This window comes from Chlorocebus sabaeus, chromosome 10, assembly GCF_047675955.1.
Source record: "Chlorocebus sabaeus isolate Y175 chromosome 10, mChlSab1.0.hap1, whole genome shotgun sequence".
Taxonomy (NCBI): Eukaryota; Metazoa; Chordata; class Mammalia; order Primates; family Cercopithecidae; genus Chlorocebus; species Chlorocebus sabaeus.
Genome location: NC_132913.1, coordinates 112,971,041 through 112,990,202, shown reverse-complemented (window position 1 = coordinate 112,990,202; position 19,162 = coordinate 112,971,041). Strand labels below are relative to the sequence as shown.

Genomic DNA, 19,162 nt, shown 5'->3' with positions numbered 1-19,162 from the left:
CCTAAAGAGCCCACAAAGCAATCTCATCTTTCACATCATTCAGAGTGGTTGCTGTATTATAAACAAAGCAGGGCCTGAATGATGGATAGAGAGAAAACACACCTGCTCTCTGAGGATCATGAATCACCGTGCTTTTCTCTAAGCTCTCCAATATTGAAACTTCTTTCTACATTAAAGGTGCATGAAAGTGCATTAACTCTACATAGCAATTAGTCTCCTGAAAGACTTATTTCTGAAAACATACATGATTCACAACGTTCCCATTCATCATTACTTATTAAGCCCACCTCTGCAGAAGGCATCAAAGGTACAGCGACAAAAGGACAAGGTTCATGTCTCTAAGGTAGAGTCTCACCGGAGTACCAAAAAGATAGGCAGATATTTACAATAAAATATATCAGCAGATATAATGACATTGTATACAAAGTATAGTTCAATCACAGAAAAATGCTTACTTGAGTTATTACAGAGAAGGTAGTTGACCCTGTTCCTTGAAGGATGAGTGGAAATTTGTTGCAGAGAATAACTTGGAAAAGAAACTCCAGAAAGAAAGGTTTACAAGCAAGGGCACAGAGGCAGGAACAAGCATGGTTTGTTTGGAGTAAACTAGGTAGTCTGAGTTGACTGTAAGAGGCATGGTCGGCAGGAGGTGTGGCTCTGTAGGCAGGAGCAGATGAAAAAGGTCATGCTAATGAGTTCAGTTTTATCAGATAAATGATAAGCAGGATAGTGACACGATCAGATGAAATGAGCAGAATGGTGCTATAATTGGATACACATGTGAGAAAATCCTCTCTGAAAGTAGTAGGAATGATGAATTTGTGAAAGTGAAGCTGCAGGAAACATGACCAATTAGGTGCCCATGCAATTGTCCAGGTGGGAAACATGATGGCCTAAATGAGATAAGAGCATAAAAGTGCAAACAGGTGGAGAGACTGACATAAGTGGAGCAGAATTGACTGGACTTGATCATTGAAGAGAGGTCAGGGCAAGTGAAGGAGCGCAATCCAATTAGGCTCTTGCATGTCTAACTTGAGCATCAAGATAAAACATGGAGGAAACGCCTGGGTCAGTGTGGATATGACAAGTTTGAAGGCTCTTTGTGATATCTACAGATAGATGTAGGTGTAAAGATTCAGACATCTGGAGATAATGTGGAATTCATGACTTACTTATTCAACAAAGATTAGAGTGAGAAGCTAGGAGAGCCAGTGAGAGTTCAGAGACATCATTTAAGAATCAGGCAAAACAACAGACACCCTCAATGAGATGAATAGAGTAGTAAGAAGAAGAAAATTAGTAGAGGGTCAGGCATAAAAAGTCAAGGAGCATGGGATTTAGGAAGTATAGAAGTTCATAGTCTAAAATGCTGAAGAGACATACCAAAGGATGGGGATAAAAGGACACCATTGAGAAGAGAACCAAGATTCAATTTAGTGTCATGGCTAGGGCATCAGAGAGCAGTGGATTTTGGATGAGGGTGGAGGCCGCAGAGCAAGCACGTGCAGGAGGTCCTTCAGCAGCCAGCTGAGCAGGGAGGGAGGGAGGCAGGACAGCGGCCTGAAGGAGCAACCTGCTCAAAGATGCAATCTCAAATGAGTTAATTTCATTGTCAGACTGCTCTGGGATACATTCACCCACTAGAAAGATTTCTTCCCATTACTATTAAATCTATGAGATGGGGAGTAGCAGCATAAACAAGAAGAAGTCACTTTCTTAAAATTGAAAGAAAATCATTTTATAGTTTTGTACAGTACCAAACGTTTTATGTTATCAAATGGTAAAAATGTTTTTGTCAGATATACGCTCTAAAAAAATACTGACTGAGGCCGGGCGTGGTGGCTTACGCCTGCAATCCCAACACTTTGGGAGGCCAAAGTGGGTGGATCACGAGGTCAGGAGCTCGAGACCGTCCTGGCCAACATGGTGAAACCCCGTCTCTACTAAAAATACAAAAAATTAGCCAGATGTGGTGGCAGGCACCTGTAGTCTTAGCTACTCAGGAGGCTGAAGCAGGAGAATTGCTTGAACCTGGGAGGCAGAGGTTGCAATGTGCCGAGATAGTGCCACTGTACCCTACCCTGGGTGACAGAGAGAGACTCCGTCTCAAAATAATAATAAAAATAAAATAAAAACACTGAGTTGGAAGGATGAGAATGAAGCCGAGTTATCTCTCAAGGAACATGCTGATATAAGTATAGGCAGGGGCCAGGCACGGTGGTTCATGCCTGTCTTCCCAGCACTTTGGGAGGCCGAGGTGGGTGGATCACTTGAGGCCAGGAGTTTGAGACTACCCTGTCCAACATGGCAAAACCCTGTCTCTACTAAAAATACAAAAATTAGCTGGATGTGGTGGTTCACACCTGTAATGGCAGCTACTCGGGAGGCTGAGGCAGAGAATGGCTTCAGCCTGGGAGGCAGAGGCTGCAGTGATGAACCAAGATCACACCACTGCACTCCAGCCTGGGCGACAGAGACTCCATCTCAAAAACAAACAAACAAACCAAAAAACATAAAACAAACAAACAAACAAAAGATAGGCAGCTCTGAGGTGCCTTCTAAGGATGGTGACATCCATTTTCTTTAGGTCTTAGGGGACATATTGAAGTCTAGAAACATGAAGGAAAGGTGAAGAGAAAAGAGATAAAGAGGTGGAAGTCATTTAATAAAGGCAGGTTATGAACTCCTTTCTGTCATTTTGTTTACAAAATCCTAGTAATTATTAATTCAGTAATTTAGGACAATACTTTCTAATGCTTTCATATAAATGCAAAGAAGAGATTAATCTTCATATAGTTTTGAGGCCAGACAAAAACAGAGACTAAGAGGAAAGTAGCAATGAGGGTTACATTTAGTGTTCTGCCCTTTCTCCACTTCATCTGCAGACATGCTTTTTGATGTCCATTCACCCATTACTGGAAATTGATGCAGTTGTTGCAATTAAGGAATTTATAACTTGGGAACATCGAGTCTCGTATTTGTCACCAAAATGCTACAGAACAGACAGAGATCAGAAAGGTACACAGCATAAATTAACATCACCAATCCCTACAATCCAGGGGTTCTGGAGAATCACAGGTGAAAGCACTGGGAAGTGGGTTTGCTGTATCAGGAACACTGTGCATTATCTGTTCCACAACTATCTAGAGATTTAGGGGACCAGTTCCCATGCTGGGTCAACAATAGAGCTCCCCAATTAGGAAACTCAGCAGTGAGGATCATTCAGACTGATTTTTATGCACACTCTAATTTTAATGTTAGTATCATTTTAGTGTCAGTATTTTACTTGGAACTTTATGTTCTAGAAGTTCTTTGGCCTGAGGACTGCTGGACTAAAGAGTGTATTTTCTTACATGTGAAGCCAAAGGAAATGAGATTTTTCCAACCAATAAAATAATCCAAGCACTTTGTGGAGGGATGATTTCCATTATGTGGAGCAAAGGAAAGACAAAGAGAAAAATAGGGAAGGGAATTATATTTTGCCCTATTTATTTGCCAAGTATTTAGATTGTATGTGATATTTCTATTATCCCATGGAATTTTAGTTTACCTTTTGCAGTTTTCATTAACTTTCCATGAGTTGACTTTTGAAACATTCAACCAGGTAGTTGGATGGTTTTTAGGAAAGCAATATATGCCTGTTCTCCTTAGTATCACCCTGAGAACTCAGAACTCTAGGTTGGACACCAGATTCCTGCCCTCTGAAGTTTATACCCTGTATCATTCTCTCTCAATGAGTGCAGAAGCAGGACTGTGAATATGATGATGGTATTTCATTCCCTTGATTAAGTTAGGGATTATGGAAGAAGGTAAAGAGATTTTCCAGTTATAATTATTGCTTTTACTAGGTTGACTCTGAGTTAATAAGGAAGGAGATTAGGCCCAGTGTAGTGGCTCACACCTGTAATTCCAACATTTTGGAAGGCTGAGACAGGAGGATCATTTGAGGTCAGGAGTTCGAGATGAGCCCAGGCAACTTAACAAGACCTTGTTTCTACAAAAAAATAGAAAAATTAACTGAGCATGGTGGCATATACCTGTAGTCCAAGCTACTTGGGAGGTTGAGGCGGGATGATTGCTTGAGTCCAGGAGTTTGAGGCTGCAATAAGCTATGATCATGCCACTGTGCCCCAACCTGGGCAACAGAGAAGAGAGACCCTGTCACAGAATTATAATAATAAATAGATAGTTCTGGGTGGGCCTGTGCTAATCAGGTGAACTCTTTAAAAGAGGGTCCAGGCTTTCCCTGAAAGGACGGAATCAACATCCAAGAAACTCTTCTGTTCTCGAAGAAGCAAGCTACTGCATGTTCTACAACAGCATAAATAAATAAATAATAAAAGGAAGTTTTGCCAACAACTATGTAAACTTGAGAAGGAACCCTGAGCCACAGATGAGACTCCAGCTTCAGCTGACACCCTAGATTGAAGCCTTGGAAAATCCTGAGCTGACTCTTAACCCAAGGAAACTGTGAGCTAATAGACGTATGTTGTTTTAATCCATTAAATTTGTGGTAGTTCATTACACAGCAATAAAACATACCTCTAAATCAATGCCTGATTACAATAGACACACAGGTACATTGGACTTGTCGGTTTCTCATGGAAGGCTCCATCTGTGCCAACAACATGGGTAATGAGTCATATTGTGAATCTAAGACACTGAACAAACTAGGCCAATGCTGAACTTAATAGGAGGGTGTTGGGTGAGACTATTAAAGAGGCAGGGTATTCTTTGGACTGGACAATAACCATGGCAAGAGCTGAGAGAAAGATGCATTGCATGATGACTTGACTTGCAAACTGTTTCATTCATGAGCCTCGGGGTACGTTTAGAAAGAGATTACACATGGTAGAAGTGGAACTCCATCTCCATCTGAGCAGTGCCTGGTTTGACAGATGGGTCTTACACTAGGAAGCCTAGCAGCATCTGATTCTGCCAACCTGGGAAGAGAAATCCAGGAATGTGGGCCTTCAGTGATAATCTCCTACATCCTTTCCTCATAAAACAAGAATATACATTAGAACACTATCCAATGCCAAAACAATGGAGATTTTGAGTTTGCTTTCCACCTTCTTTGTGCTCCATTAGTATAGTGCTAAACAGAGTTTTGAGCACTTCTCGGGGGCACACTATGAGTACAAGTGCCACTTGCTATGCAAACAAAGGCACTAACCAGGCAAGTTGCAGCCACATACACAAGCCTGTCAAAAAGCCACCAGAAAAGCCATTGCTGAGGCTTTTGAAGGAACAAAAAGTGTTGCTGAAAAAGGAAAGACTCTTTCAGAAGAGCCAAATAAATTCAGAAAAAGCCACGCAGCTATTCAAAGGGCTACATATGACAGTATTTGCTGAGCCTCTATCATCTCATTTATTTTCAAAGTCTGGCCAGGGACATTTGGGAAGTCACTGCTGTTCTCTTAACCACCCTCCCCTACCTAAGAATACAGCCTGGCAATGACAGGGGAAAGGAAGTAAAGTTATCAAGCATCTGCTATTTGTCAGACACTAAGCCAGGTGCTTTGCTAACTTGCTTTTCTCTGCCTAGCAACTTCGGAAGATGGATTATTTTTTGATTGCTGCTTAACAAGTGATCACAATTTTAGTAGCTTAAAAATCAATACCTTTACTAGCTCACAGTTCTGTAGATCCAATGTCTGGGCACAGCCAGAAGCCAAAAGGCTACATTGTCTTCTCAGGGTCCCATAAGCTCAAATCAAGGTAGCAGCCAGGCTGAATCTTCGTTTGGAGGTTCCAGGAAAAAAATCTACTTTCAGGCTCACTCACTGTTGGCAGAATTCAGTTCCTTGCAGTTATACAACCAGGTCCCAGCTTTCTTGCTGACTTGCAGCCATGGTGCTGCTCTCAACTCTCAGAGGCTGCCCATGTGCCTTACCACATGGCCCCTCTATCTTCAAGCCAGCAAAGGTACCTCAGGTCCAAGGATGATACAGGAGTAGTACAGCAGGGAGTGGGGGAATCTCGAATACAGTCTTAGAATTTTGCCTACCACATATGGTCAGTATTGTTATTTCCATCTTATAGAAAACTGAGGCTGAGGGAGAGAAAGAATGCTAATATCTGCAGCACTGATATGAAACCAAAATCTGTGTGCTGGGCTTTTATTGTGGCCATCATTCAAATAGTGCATTGTATCCACTAGATGATTTTTCAGCTCTCACCCCCATCCATCCTTCTACCTCTTGGAGTCTCCAATGTTGTCTATTATTCTACTCTGTTTGTCCGCGTGCAGCCATTGTTTAGCTCTCAATTATAAGTGAGAACATGAGGTATTTGACTTCCTATTTGAGTTATTTCACTTAGCATGACTTCCAGTTCCATCTACGTTGCTGGAAAAGACATTTCATTCATTTTTATGACTGTGTAGTATTCTATGATCCATTTGTATATGTATGCCACATTTTCTTTATTCAATCCTCCATCAATGGACACTTAGGTTGATTCCATATCTTTGCTATTGTGAATAGTGCTGCAATAAACATACAAGCATGTAATGAACTACCACAAATTTAACGGATTAAAACAAAATAAAACATTGATGAAATGGTTTCTTTCCTTTTCGGTGTATACCCAGTAGTGAGATTGCAGCATCAAACAGTAGTTCTAGTTTTACTTCGTTGAGAAATGCCTATACTGTTTTCCATAAAGGTGGTACTAATACATATTCCAACTGACAGTGTATAATGTTCCCTTTTCTTTGCATCTTTGCCAACATCCGTTGTTTAACTTTTTAATAATAGTCATTCTGACTAGCATAAGATGATATCATACTGTGGTTTCAACTTGGATTTCTGTGATGATTGGTAATGTTGAGCATTTTTTCATATGTTTATTGGCTGCTTGTATGTTTTCTCTTGAAAAGTATTTATATATGTCCTTTGCCTACCTTGTGTGGGGTTACTTATTTTTTCCTAGAGTTGTTCGAGTTTCTTACAGATTATGGATATTAGGCCTTTTTCAGATGCATAGCTTGCAAATATTTTTTTCTACACTTTGTTTACTCTGTTAATTGTTTCTTTTGCTGTGTAAAAGCTTTTGAGTTTAAGTCCCATTTGTCTATTTTTGTTTTCGTTGGGTTTGCTTTTGAGGACATGGTCAAATTCTTTGCCTAGGCCAATGTCCAGAGGCATTTTTGCTAAATTTTCTCCTAGGACTTGTATAGCTTCAGGTCTTTATTTAGATCTTTAATCCATCTTGGGCTGAGAGGTATGGATCCAGCTTTGTGGTGGTTAATACTGAGTGTCAATTCGATTGGACTGAAGGATGCAAAACATTATTCCTGGGTGTGTCTGTGAGGTTGTTGCCAAAAGAGATTAACATCTGAGTCAGTGGACTGGGAAAGGCAGACCCACCCTCAATCTTGGTAGGCACCATCTAATCAGCTGCCAGTGTGGCTAGAATAAAAGCAGGTAGAAGAATGTGGAAGAACTTGACTTGCTGCATCTTCCAACCTTCATCTTTCTCCCATGTTAGATGCTTTCTGCTCTTGAACATCAGACCCTAAGTTCTTCCACTTTTAGACTCTTTCACTTACACCAGTGGTTTGCCAGGGCCTTCAGCCACAGACTGAAGGCTGCACTTTTGGCTTTCCTACTTTTGAGGTTTTGGAACTCAAACTGGCTTCCTTGATCCTCAGCTTGTGGATGGCCTATTGTGGGACTTCACCTTGTGATCGTGTGAGCCAATATTTCTTAAAAACTCCCCATCAAATATACATCTATCCTATCAGTCCTGTCCCTCTAGAGAATGCTGACTAATACAAGCTTTATTCTTTTGCATGTGGCTATCCAATTTTCCCAGCAGCATTAAATAGAGTGTTCTATCCTCGGTGCACATTTTTGTTAACTTTGTCAAAGATCTGTTGGTTATAGGTAGGTGGCTTTATTTCTGGGTTCTCTATTTTGTTCCATTGACCTATATGTCTATTTTTATATCAGTACCATGCTGTTTTGGTTGTAGTATAATTTATAGTAGTAAAGTCAGATAATGTGATCCCCCCTGTTTTGTTCCTTTTAAGGACTGCTTTGGCTATTCAGGCCTTTTTTCCTTTTTCTTTTCCTTTTTTTTTCTTTTTTTGGTTTCATGTGAATGTTAGGATTGGTTTTACTCATTATGTGAAAAATGACATTGATAATTGGATAGAGATTGTGTCAAATCTCTGGATTGCTTTGGATAATATGGCCATTTTAATTATTCTGATTCTTCCAGTCCATAAGCATGGGTGTTTTTCTGTTTGTGTCATCTATGATTTCTTTCATCAGTATTTTGTAGTCGCCCTTATAGAGATGTTTCACTACCTTGGTGAAATATATTCCTATTTTTATAGCTTTATAAATGGGATTAACTTTTTGAATTGGTCCTCAGCTAGATTATTATAGGTATATAAAATTCTATTGATTTCTGAATGTTAATTTCATATCCTGGAACTTTACTGAATTCATTTATCAAATATAGGGAGGTTTTTTTGTGGTAGCTTTAGGTTTTTCTAGATACAAGATCAAATCATCAGTAAACAGGGATAATTTGACTTCCTCTTTTCCAATTTGGATGCCTTATTTATTTATGTATTTCTTACCTGACTGCTCTTGTGAGGACTTCCAGGAATAGTCTTCTTAAAAATGTTATGGCCACTTAAAAGAGTCACAGATCTGCACTAGGAACTGAGAAAGCAAAATCAAATATGTGGCTGGCCCTGACTGGTGCTGACTTAAGTCCTCAAACTAGGATTCTAATCTGGGAAACCTGTAAGTTCTCCAAGATAAACGCACTCAACTTGCTTCCACTCCTTTTTCTTCAACTGTCTCCGGGTTGTTTCTAAAATTTTACATTGGAGGAAAATCAAATTCTGGCTTCTTTAAGTTGGTCAACACCAAACAGCCATAATCAACAGATATTCTTTATAGGAAAAAACACACTATTAAAATGTGTTAAACTATTTCTTCTCCAGATAAACACCTGATTATACGAAAGAAAGGCACATGGTTGTCATGCCAGATTTTCTGGTTTCTAGAAATTGTTCCTTTAACTCACTGCTGGCTGTGACCTGGATAGAGTAAGACAGACTATGCTGGGGAAATAGAATCAAAACTGTTTATAAGCAACATGAGAGAAGGGAACATTTGTGTTCTCTTTGTTGCTGGCGCTGGATTCCAGCAGAACAGGGTAGACACTCAAAGTATTTTCTGAATAAATGGAGGCATGAGAAACAACATTATTAAAGGCTCTAAATTACTTTTTCTGGTAATTCTTAAAAAGAGATTTTTGTGTCTATTTTTAAGGCAGTGACTTATAACAAACTTCAACTTCACTTGGTTCTGGTTCAACCACCCATTCCAAGATTGTAACAACAGCCATGACTGCAAATATTGTAGCAGGTATCCCAATTTTTGCTTCCAAAGACATGACTCTACTAAACTTGTCTAAAACAAAACCAGAAATCAGGAGAACTCTCCCAATTCAAAAGTATTTGATTGCTTTGTAAAGACACAGTCATGAAATTATATAATAAAGAAGTTTGAAAATAACTTGAGGAAGAGTTCATAACAAATGGAAGGTAGGGATACTTAGCTGCTTCTTATAAAGACTTGAAAATGTAGAGATAATTAGAGGTTAATAAAATATTATTTATACTAAATACTATGTTAGTACCATATTATTAAAAGATTATGCCTTGGGAATACTAATGTCACAATATTATTAAAAGGTTATTTTGCCTGAGGAATATTTCTTAATGCCATAATATTGTTAAAAGATTATTACACATGAGGAATATTTTTCTGTTTATTTGGGCCTTTGTGCAATTTGTTTTGCTTCTTTTCCCTGTTTGTTTTCATTTTATTTATTTTTGATACAGAGTCTCACTCTGTCGCCCAGACTTGACTGCAGTAGCACAATCTCAGCTCACTGCAATCTCCACCTCCTGGGTTCAAGCAATTCTCCTGCCTCAGCTTTCTGAGTAACTGGGATTACAGGCTCCCGCCCCCATGCCTGGCTAGTTTTTGTATTTTTAGACAGATGGGGTTTCACCATGTTGGCCAGGCTGGTCTTAAACTCCTGACCTCAAATAATTCACTTGTCTAGGCCTCCCAAAGTGCTGGGATTATAGATGTAAGCCACCATGCCTGGACTATTATTTTTAATTGACAAAAATTGTATATATTTGCCATGTATAATATGTTATTTTGAATTATGTATACATTGTAGAATGGCTAAATTGAGCTAGTTTATATATATATAATATATGCTTATATATAGATATATATGCTCACATACCGTTTTTTTTTGTGATGAGAACTCAAAATCTCTTAAGGATGCTCAATATAATATGTTGTTATTAACTATAGTCACCATGATGTACAATAGATGTTTTGAATTTACTCCTTCTAACTGAAATTCTGTATCCTTTGACCAATATTTTCACCCACTCCTGCCTTAGCTCCTGGTGATCACCAGGCTACTGTTTACTTCTACAGGATTAACTTTTTTACCTTTACATGTAAGATCAAGTGATATCTATCTTTCCATGCTTAGCTAATTTCATTTTACATAATGTCTTCCAGGCCCATCCATGTTGCCAAAAATGTCAGAATTTTATTCCTTTTTATGGCTGAATAGTATTCTATTGTATGTATGTGTGTATATGTGTGTGTGTGTGTGTGTGTGTGTGTATAAATGACATTTTCTTTATCTATTTATCTGTTAATGGGCACTGAGGTTGATTCCATATCTTGGCTGTTGTGAAGATTTGTGCAATAAACATGAGAATAAAGATGTCCCTTCAACATACTGGTTTCCTTTGGAAATGTACCCAATAGTGGGACTGCTGGATCATATGGTAGTCTTATGTTAAATTTTTGCTCTATTCACTATTCCTTAATGGTTTTCTTTGTCTATCAATAGTGTATAAGGGCTGTCTTTTCCCCACATCCTCTCTAGTGCTTATCTTTCATATTTTGACAATAGCCATGTGTAAAATTTTTAAGGCTCTAACATGTGAAGTGGATGTGCATATCTTTTCTTTTCCTCTTTGTTTTTAATATATGTGCTATACCAGACCAAAATTTCATGTTATTCGGGCCTATTAGAAGTGGTGGTTCAACAGTATTCAGCTATATTTGTACGCCACCTTCTTTGTACCATGCACAATCATTGGCATTAGTTCACTAGGTTGTGAGGGGTGCAGGATCTGATCAATTTTTCCATTATTCACAATCACTTTAAAGGTAAAGACTAGTCCCATTGGATCACTTGCCTAAAGTCAACGTTTGCCTGTTGGTCCTAAGTACCGTCTCTTTTGCCCAAACTAGATGGCATTTCTAACAATGACATTATCAAGGAATGGCTATGTGTTTACCTGAGGAATGGGGATGACCAATGTGAGGGTGCACACACCCTCCTTTTGTTGGATCACACGTGAGACACAGCTCATAAGGTCTCTCACTCTTTCTGCTTAACCCCCTTTATATCATCTAATCTTTCCCCAAAATAAGCAGGAACCACACTGAGGCAATAAAAAGGAGTAATTAAAATATTTATAATATACTGATTGTCAGTTTATGCTCACCAGTATATAAATTTTTAAAGGTGTTACTGTTGTAGATAATCTGAAAATAGAACAGTAAATATATATTTTTAATGTAACAGAGTTACAATTTTTAAACACTAAATTATACTTTTTTGGTATGTGATTTTTTGTTTGTTTGTTTGTGCTCATCAGTTTTGTTTTTTTTTCTGCTCTGAAAAGCCATTCTGTAGAGTCCAGTTCTTTTTACTTTTATCCACAGGGAAGTCATAATCCCTTACTTAAATAGAAGTTGGTTACCATGGCAATCATTCTAATGGCACTGAATCAATATTTTGATTTTGCTGGCATTTAATGTAAAAAGAAAAGACAGGCTAAGATTTATAAAAGTCATTTTTTATCTTTGTTATACTGTTGATAGCTAGAAAAATTATAAAGAAAACATATGTTCTATAATGAACTCCAGTTATAGCACAATTATACAGAACTGAGTTCATAAAAGAACAATCTACATATTTATATATTAATAATTTTGGCTCTGAGTATATACATATATACACATGCATTTGGACTCAAGATTTTTTCCCCATCCCTGAATTGAGCCCTGTTTCTATGCTATTATTGAGGTCATAAATTGGTAGAAGAGATTTGCATATATCTACTTTTGCAATTGCCATTTTATTAAGTGTTCTGAAGAGAAAGTAAAATTCCCATGAAGAATCAGTTCTCTGTGGAAGTCTACCATTTCTGCACGGGGTCCCGATAACTTATATAGCCCACTGAACATCCTCAGAGCTCCTTTTTGAGGAGAAATGCTGGATTTGGAGTTGGTGTTTAATGAGCTCACTACCTATCAAGTATTTTTTCCAAGTCTAACAAGTCTTTGCTGCTGCAATTTAACCGCATCTGCTATTTTGTCTTCAGAAGAAATAAAGCTTGTTGAGCTGCTGCCTTCTGCTTGACAAGAAGGCATTGGGAGCCCACTATCCTTGAATGGTGAAGACATCTGAGAGAGAATTATGAGACTGTCTGCCCCAGGAACTAGCTATGAAATATCCCGAATGAATGGGAATCCCTTCTATTTTTAAGACAAGTGAATTGCTGCTCAAATTTTTCTTCTGTGGGGCAGTAGTCATGATTTTCTCCATACTTTCATTCTAGGTAGCCCAGCTCCCCCTCCCCAAAGGGGGGCTTTTCTGAGGTGTGTATTTTACACTCTTTCCAGAAATGTTCCTGCCAACATGACATTGATAACACATCCCTTACTGGCTACCTTTGTCCTTCTCATCTCTCTTCTGTTTTTGGGTGGATCTTTTATTCCCCTTTATACTTGAGTTATTCCTGACTGCATTCAGGACCCCATCTTTCAGAGATCACTTTCTTACGTCAGTAATTTTCTTTTGAAAACAATCTAACATAATTTATTATGTAGTTTTCTGGCAGTAGAAGTAGGAGAGTGGTGACTTCTGCACAGAGAATCACAGAAAATAAAGAGAAATGAAAAGCACCATGTATCAAGGAAACCTATGAACAACATTTAAAATTGACAAAAGGTAGGCCTCTGGGGCCTTTTAGGGTACTACTGAGCTAAGGAAACACCTATTAATACATTGTGTTTAAAAGCATCAATGTGTTACAAGCTGAAGGACTTACTGATAACTCTGAATCATGAGAAAAAGAATCAAATGTCTAATACTCTAAGAGGGCAGAGGAATAACAGTTATACACACACACACACACACACACAAATGTTCATTGTAGCACTATTCATTGTAGCTGCAAAACAGAATCAATCTGAGTATTCTTCAACAAGATAATGATTAAATAAATTACTTGACTGTACATTCCTCTCTGTTAAAGTTGTTTCTTGACAAGTTGCACACCATGGAAATCGGTTACAATCGAAGAAGTGAAAACACAAAACACAAGACTCTATGCACTATGATGTCAATTTTGCAAATATGCAAACACATACATGTTATTCACATGTGTGTCTTAACCACATATACTTACATGCAAAGCATTTTTTGTATATGTATAGTAGGAAAAACTGAAGCCACAGGAGATTTTTTTTGTAGAATTTATGGACTGACTCCATCTCCAGGCATTTATTGGTATTATTCAATATGCACTGAAGATATTGGTTGTTTTTGGCTAAAGGCACCTGGGCACCAATGAGAGAGAAAGGAGAGACAAGGATGATGGCAGAGACAGCACGTACCTCATGGGCATCTGATCTCATGGACTGCCTATGAGAATCTGTGGAAAGATTAGGCCAGAAGGTCAAGGGGCTTTCATGAGGGCCTAGGGAGCCCACGTGACAATGAACACTGCCTAGTTGAAGAAAGGACCATGTGGCTCTCTGAGGCAAATTTAACACTTGGTACCCTAGGGGCTCAGAGAAGCTTGCTGTGGAGAAAGGAGAGTGGGGCAGAAGAGAAGCTATGGGACCCAGTGGAACTCCTCTCTCAAACTGTCACTGGCAGCACTGGGAACCTTGAAGTGTTTTCCACATTTGCTATGTAAAGATCTGAATGTGCCTATGCAACGAGCTGAATGTTTGTGCTCCCCAAATTAGAATGTTGAAACCTTAATCCCATAATGATTGTATGTGGAGATAGAAAGGGAAGGAGAGCAGTGCTTTCATGAATGGGATTAGTGTCCTCCTATGAAGAGGCCAATGAGGCCTTTCTGCCCTTTGAGGATACAAGGAGAAGTTGGCAGTCTGCAACCAGGAAGAGGGCCGCAACAGAGCTCTCAGTCTTCCAGCCTCCAGAACTGTGGGAAATAAATTGCTGTTGCTTATATGCCACACCCAGGCTATGGTGTTATGTTATAGCAGCCCCAACTGACCAAGATAGCTTGTGTCAAGGCACACTTGACACAAGTCACTGGAGTAAGGCTACTTTCCCACCAAGGAATTCTTGGGAGTAACTCAGGGAAGCTGAGACTCTACTAAATTCAGTAAGACCTAAAGAGCTGGTGAGACCTGGTGTTAATGTGACCTAATTTATGTTCATAGACCAGCAAGGAGGCTGGGATATATTTGATTTGTATGTTTCATAGCTGAGAAAAAACACAGGCAGGTAAGAGTAAAAACTGGAGATAATAAGTAGAGTTTAAGATTATATTATGCACACACAACGTAAATACATAAATTCATATTCATTGGAAAGAAATTCACCAAAATGTTTAAAATGATTATTTCTCAAAGATAAGATTATAAGCTTTTTCTTGATATTTACCTGAATTAAAATATTCCCTTAATAATCAAATAGTAATACCTTTAATTATATAAATAGTATAAGAAAATATAACTTTTAGACATATTTCTGGACCAAATAATTTTTGAATAATTTGAAGCTTTAAAGGATGAAAAAAACTCACATATTGCCTTCCCTTTCTGAACCATCATAAATACATTCTTCTGGAAATTTGACAACACACTAATAAATAACCTTCCCCTCAATTCTTTTCTGGGACTTCAGGGTGAGAGGCAGCATTATGTGGCCCAGTGAAGAAGGCACTTGCTCCTGGGCATGCTGACTGAACATACTATCTGAAAAACATTTCTAGGTGACGTGGGCATGGCGTGTTTTACCTTCAGTCCTCTCAGGGGGTTTCCCGCTCTTACTGGCTGCAGTGCTGCTGACCGTCTCTGATGAGGTGCTCAGCTTGGTGCTGGGGTCCCGCTTGGGCTTGGGTGGTGGTTGCCTCCGTGAGCCACAGCTGCTGTCATCGTCTGTACCCCCAACTGAGTGCAGGGACTGTGATCTCACAGAAAAGCCGCTGGAGCAAGGATGGGGGAGTCTGTCCTGAGGAGCAGGCATTGTCATGAATCCCATGCGGAAATGTTTGCCCACGTAACTCCCTTCGTGGCCTCGCCCTACTTCTCCACCTATGCTGTAAAAGAAAGCAAACCAAAAACCATGAAGATAAAAGGAGCCAGGATATACAAGATCACATGTGTGAGCATATTTCTAATACGGAAACTTTCAAATCTTCATTTTAGTCTGGTGAAAGGCTGCCTTTTAAAACAAACTCAAGTAGCATGAAAGCATTCTAACTCTTGTGTTCAATGTTGTTTTCCCCAAAGGAAAGAAAAAATATGGCATAGAACACTTATCTTCAATCACTTTATATTTACTTTGAGGTAAATCTTATCAGTGGCTTAAAACGTAAACAAAAATTCCATGACAATGACTCATAGATTCCTTTCGATATGTGACTCAGTCCTAGTGGTCAGCACTTGGGACTCTTGTCCACTTCATCAAAACCATTCCTGCTTTTATCTGCTTAATGTATTGGAAAAAATGAAACAAACAACAATAATAAATGTTCTGTTACCAAACACGAAAGAAAGAAAGAAAGAAAGAAAGAAAGAAAGAAAGAAAGAAAGAAAGAAAGAAAGAAAGAAAGAGAGAGAGAGAGAGAGAGAGAGAGAGAGAGGAAGGAAGGAAGGAAGGAAGGAAGGAAGGAAGGAAGGAAGGAAGGAAGGAAGGAAGGAAGGAAGGAAGGAGAAAAAAAGAAAGAAAGAGAGAAAGAGAAAGAAAATGAAGGAAGGAAGAGAAAGAGAGAAAGTGAAAAAGTGAAGGAAGGAAGGGGAAAAAAGAAAAGAGAAAGAGGGAAAAAGAGAAAGAGAAAAAGAAAAAAAGAAAAAAGAAAGGAAGGAAGAGAGAGGAAGGAAGGAAGGAAAAAGAAGGGAAGAAGAAAGGAAGAGAGGCAGAGAGGGAGGGAGAAAGGAGGGAGGGATGAGAAAATATTTGCTTAAATTGGTGAAGGTATTGTCAACCACTCTCAGTCCTCCAGAATCTTCAGTTACATTAGAAACAGTTCTACTAAGAAATCAGACACAGAATAAAACAGCAACATTGAGTAAAGACGTGTAGTTTAAATATCATTTGATCCTGAGATTATTCTAAGCACTTCATAAATACTCAGGGTATGCAAAGTTTCCAAATGTAAGGTTCTTAAGTTTTACATAGGAAAGTTTGGACAAAAATATTAAAATATAAGAAATCCCCTCTAATTTTGAAATTCAAGCAATTATTTAGGAAATGACTCGGGTCTCTGTCTATGCTATTAAGTAATAATGACTCCTTTATGAAGAGAAGGGACACAAATGTGAATGTAAACTTTTAAAAGGAAGATTTTTCTAGTTTCTTTTTATCTATGAAGTTATTCACCAAGAGTAAATACAGCGTTTTAAAAACATCATTACAAAATATTTGACTGATTTTCTTAGATATGTTTGAATGGTAAGAAGTACTTCTGAGTATATGAAGTTTGGAAGCTTGTTGAGTCTACCTTTCCAGACATGTAAGTTTATTCAGATCTTCGTTTACTAAAACTAATTTTGGCTAGCTCTGCCTTCATAATATGATGGAATTTTATATCTTTCATATCATTACAATGTTTGTTGTAATTTTAACATTCTGTTAGGAACAATAATGAGAAATGAGATTTTCTTTCCCTTCTTCAACTGGGGACTTATGACAATTACATGTCCTTTGGGGATATAGCCAGGAAGAATTTAATGAGAACATTAGATTCTTGATTCTGGCTTTTAATACCAATGATAACTTGCCTCTCAACCCAAAATATTTTATATGTATTTTTTTCTATTTTTAATGATATTCAGACACTAAACACGGAGTACTATCTTTGCAATAAAAGTGGTTGGAATTTCAGTGCACTAAAAATCAACAGTATCCAGAAGCATGAATGGAGTCCAAGTGACAGCTAAGGGGCAGTGTTCACATCATAGCCGAAAGTATCCTAAGTCAGTGCAGTGTTTTTATGCTCTCTCTCTCTCTCTCCCTCTCTCCCTCTCTCTCTCTCTCTCTCTCTCTCTCTGTGTGTGTGTGTGTGTGTGTTTTAAAGAATGGCAATTAAGACGAACATTAGAAGCTTATCCAAACAGAGTGGTTTGTGAAAAATGAAGAATTTGAGAAAGGATGGGGTAGTGGATGTGAGGGGCAGTCTTGGTATAAGAAGGTCTATCTTCAGTTTGTGATGATGTGGCTTTGATCTTTCTCATAGATGATATACTTGATGTAATCTAACTTTGCTTTCAATTATTTTTCATCCTAATGTCTTTTGTTCATTTCTGTTGCATCACTGCACAAAAGGTGCTTGAAGGATTTATTTAGCCAGTCATCCCATTTCTGGTAACACAGCCACCTGGGGAAATTTATGCATGTGTTAATGCAGATGGGCATTTATGAGAGTTACTAAAAATAATTGTATCAGCAATTTCTCAGTTACTTTTGACCTAAATGGAGACTGAACCTTTTCCCAGACTGATAATTTACTCTGCTGCTTCATTTCAGAATTATCTTTTTTAACAGCACACAACAACTTAATCTAACTCTATTTGCTTTGGTTCATATATGCCTTTTACACACACACACACACACACACACAAACATTTCCTTCAAAAGAAATTCAATGCACTAGCAGGTGTCAGTGCAAGTTTAGTTTGGCCAGACTGTAAATGCAAGATGAAGAAATAGGACAAAAACTAATTTGGATGCAAAGACCGTTGTTCAAGTCAAGGCTAGGGACAAACAGTAAAGGTGATGGCACATCTACGTTCAAGAGACCCGAAAAGATTATTAGTCCAAAGCAAATTGAAGATTGTGACATGACAAGTAGTTTCTGAATTTGCTAGGAACCTGTGGAGTTTTTTTTAAATACACAGATTCCCAGACTCCATATGAAGGGCAATGATTGAATCATACCTGTTGAATCAGAATCTCTGTAGGCGTAGAAGATGAGTTTGTGTTTTTGAAACTATATCCAGATGTTTCAGATGTAGCTAATCCAGAACCCTCAGAAATATTAACAATAGTTAGGGCCATTAATGAGTAGATACATCAATTAGAAGCAATCAGGAAGAGGCAAATACTAGGCAAAATATCACGAATGAGAAAGCATACAACCTATTAGCCAAATCTTACTAGGTTATCCTGCAGTAACAAACAATCCCCAGTCCCTAATGTTTTTTAATGACATAGGTTTGTTTCTTGCTTGTATGAATGCACATCAACTGCGGCTCTGTTTCACGTACCTTCTTCATCCCAGGATGTAGCCCCATTGGGACTTTCTCTCCCGGCAGAGAGGGAAAAACACCAACTAGCTTATGCAATGTCTCTCCTGGCTTCTGCTCAGATGTGGCTTATAATCTTCCCATCTCTCTCCACTGACTAAAACCAGTCTTATGGTCAAGCTTGAGGTCAGTGGCCTGGGGGACATAGTCTCCTCCAATAAGAAAGTACTGTAAGTCATATGGCAACACATGGGGATGCATATTCCTTGTACAGGTAGGAGATCAAATACCTGGCAGCTGTGATGGTATGCAACTGAGATCTCTTAAGAGAGCACTTGCCATGAGGAATGAAGTTAGCTGACAAGACAACAATGATCCATTGAGTACTTTATGTTTCCAATCCCTATAACTCTGGACTCTACACAGAGTTAAAAGGTCCAGGTCCCCAAAGAGGGCACATTCTTTTTAGAAGATACAGCGAGGGTCCCATTGAACAACTTAGAGCTGCCCCTTGGGCAATTTGAACACCCCTTGTGTAGTGGGTAACAGGCAAGAAGAAGCTGATCATG

The 19,162-nt window shown here is 38.6% G+C and overlaps 1 protein-coding gene across 1 annotated transcript in view; it reads right to left on the bottom strand.

The window, feature by feature from the left end:
- NYAP2 (neuronal tyrosine-phosphorylated phosphoinositide-3-kinase adaptor 2) overlaps positions 1-19,162 on the bottom strand; it is a 293,051-nt gene that overhangs the window by 164,285 nt on the left and 109,604 nt on the right. Inside the window, 1 exon segment of the mRNA XM_007966466.3 lies at positions 15,144-15,445. Within this exon segment, the coding sequence (XP_007964657.1) occupies positions 15,144-15,445 (302 nt within the window).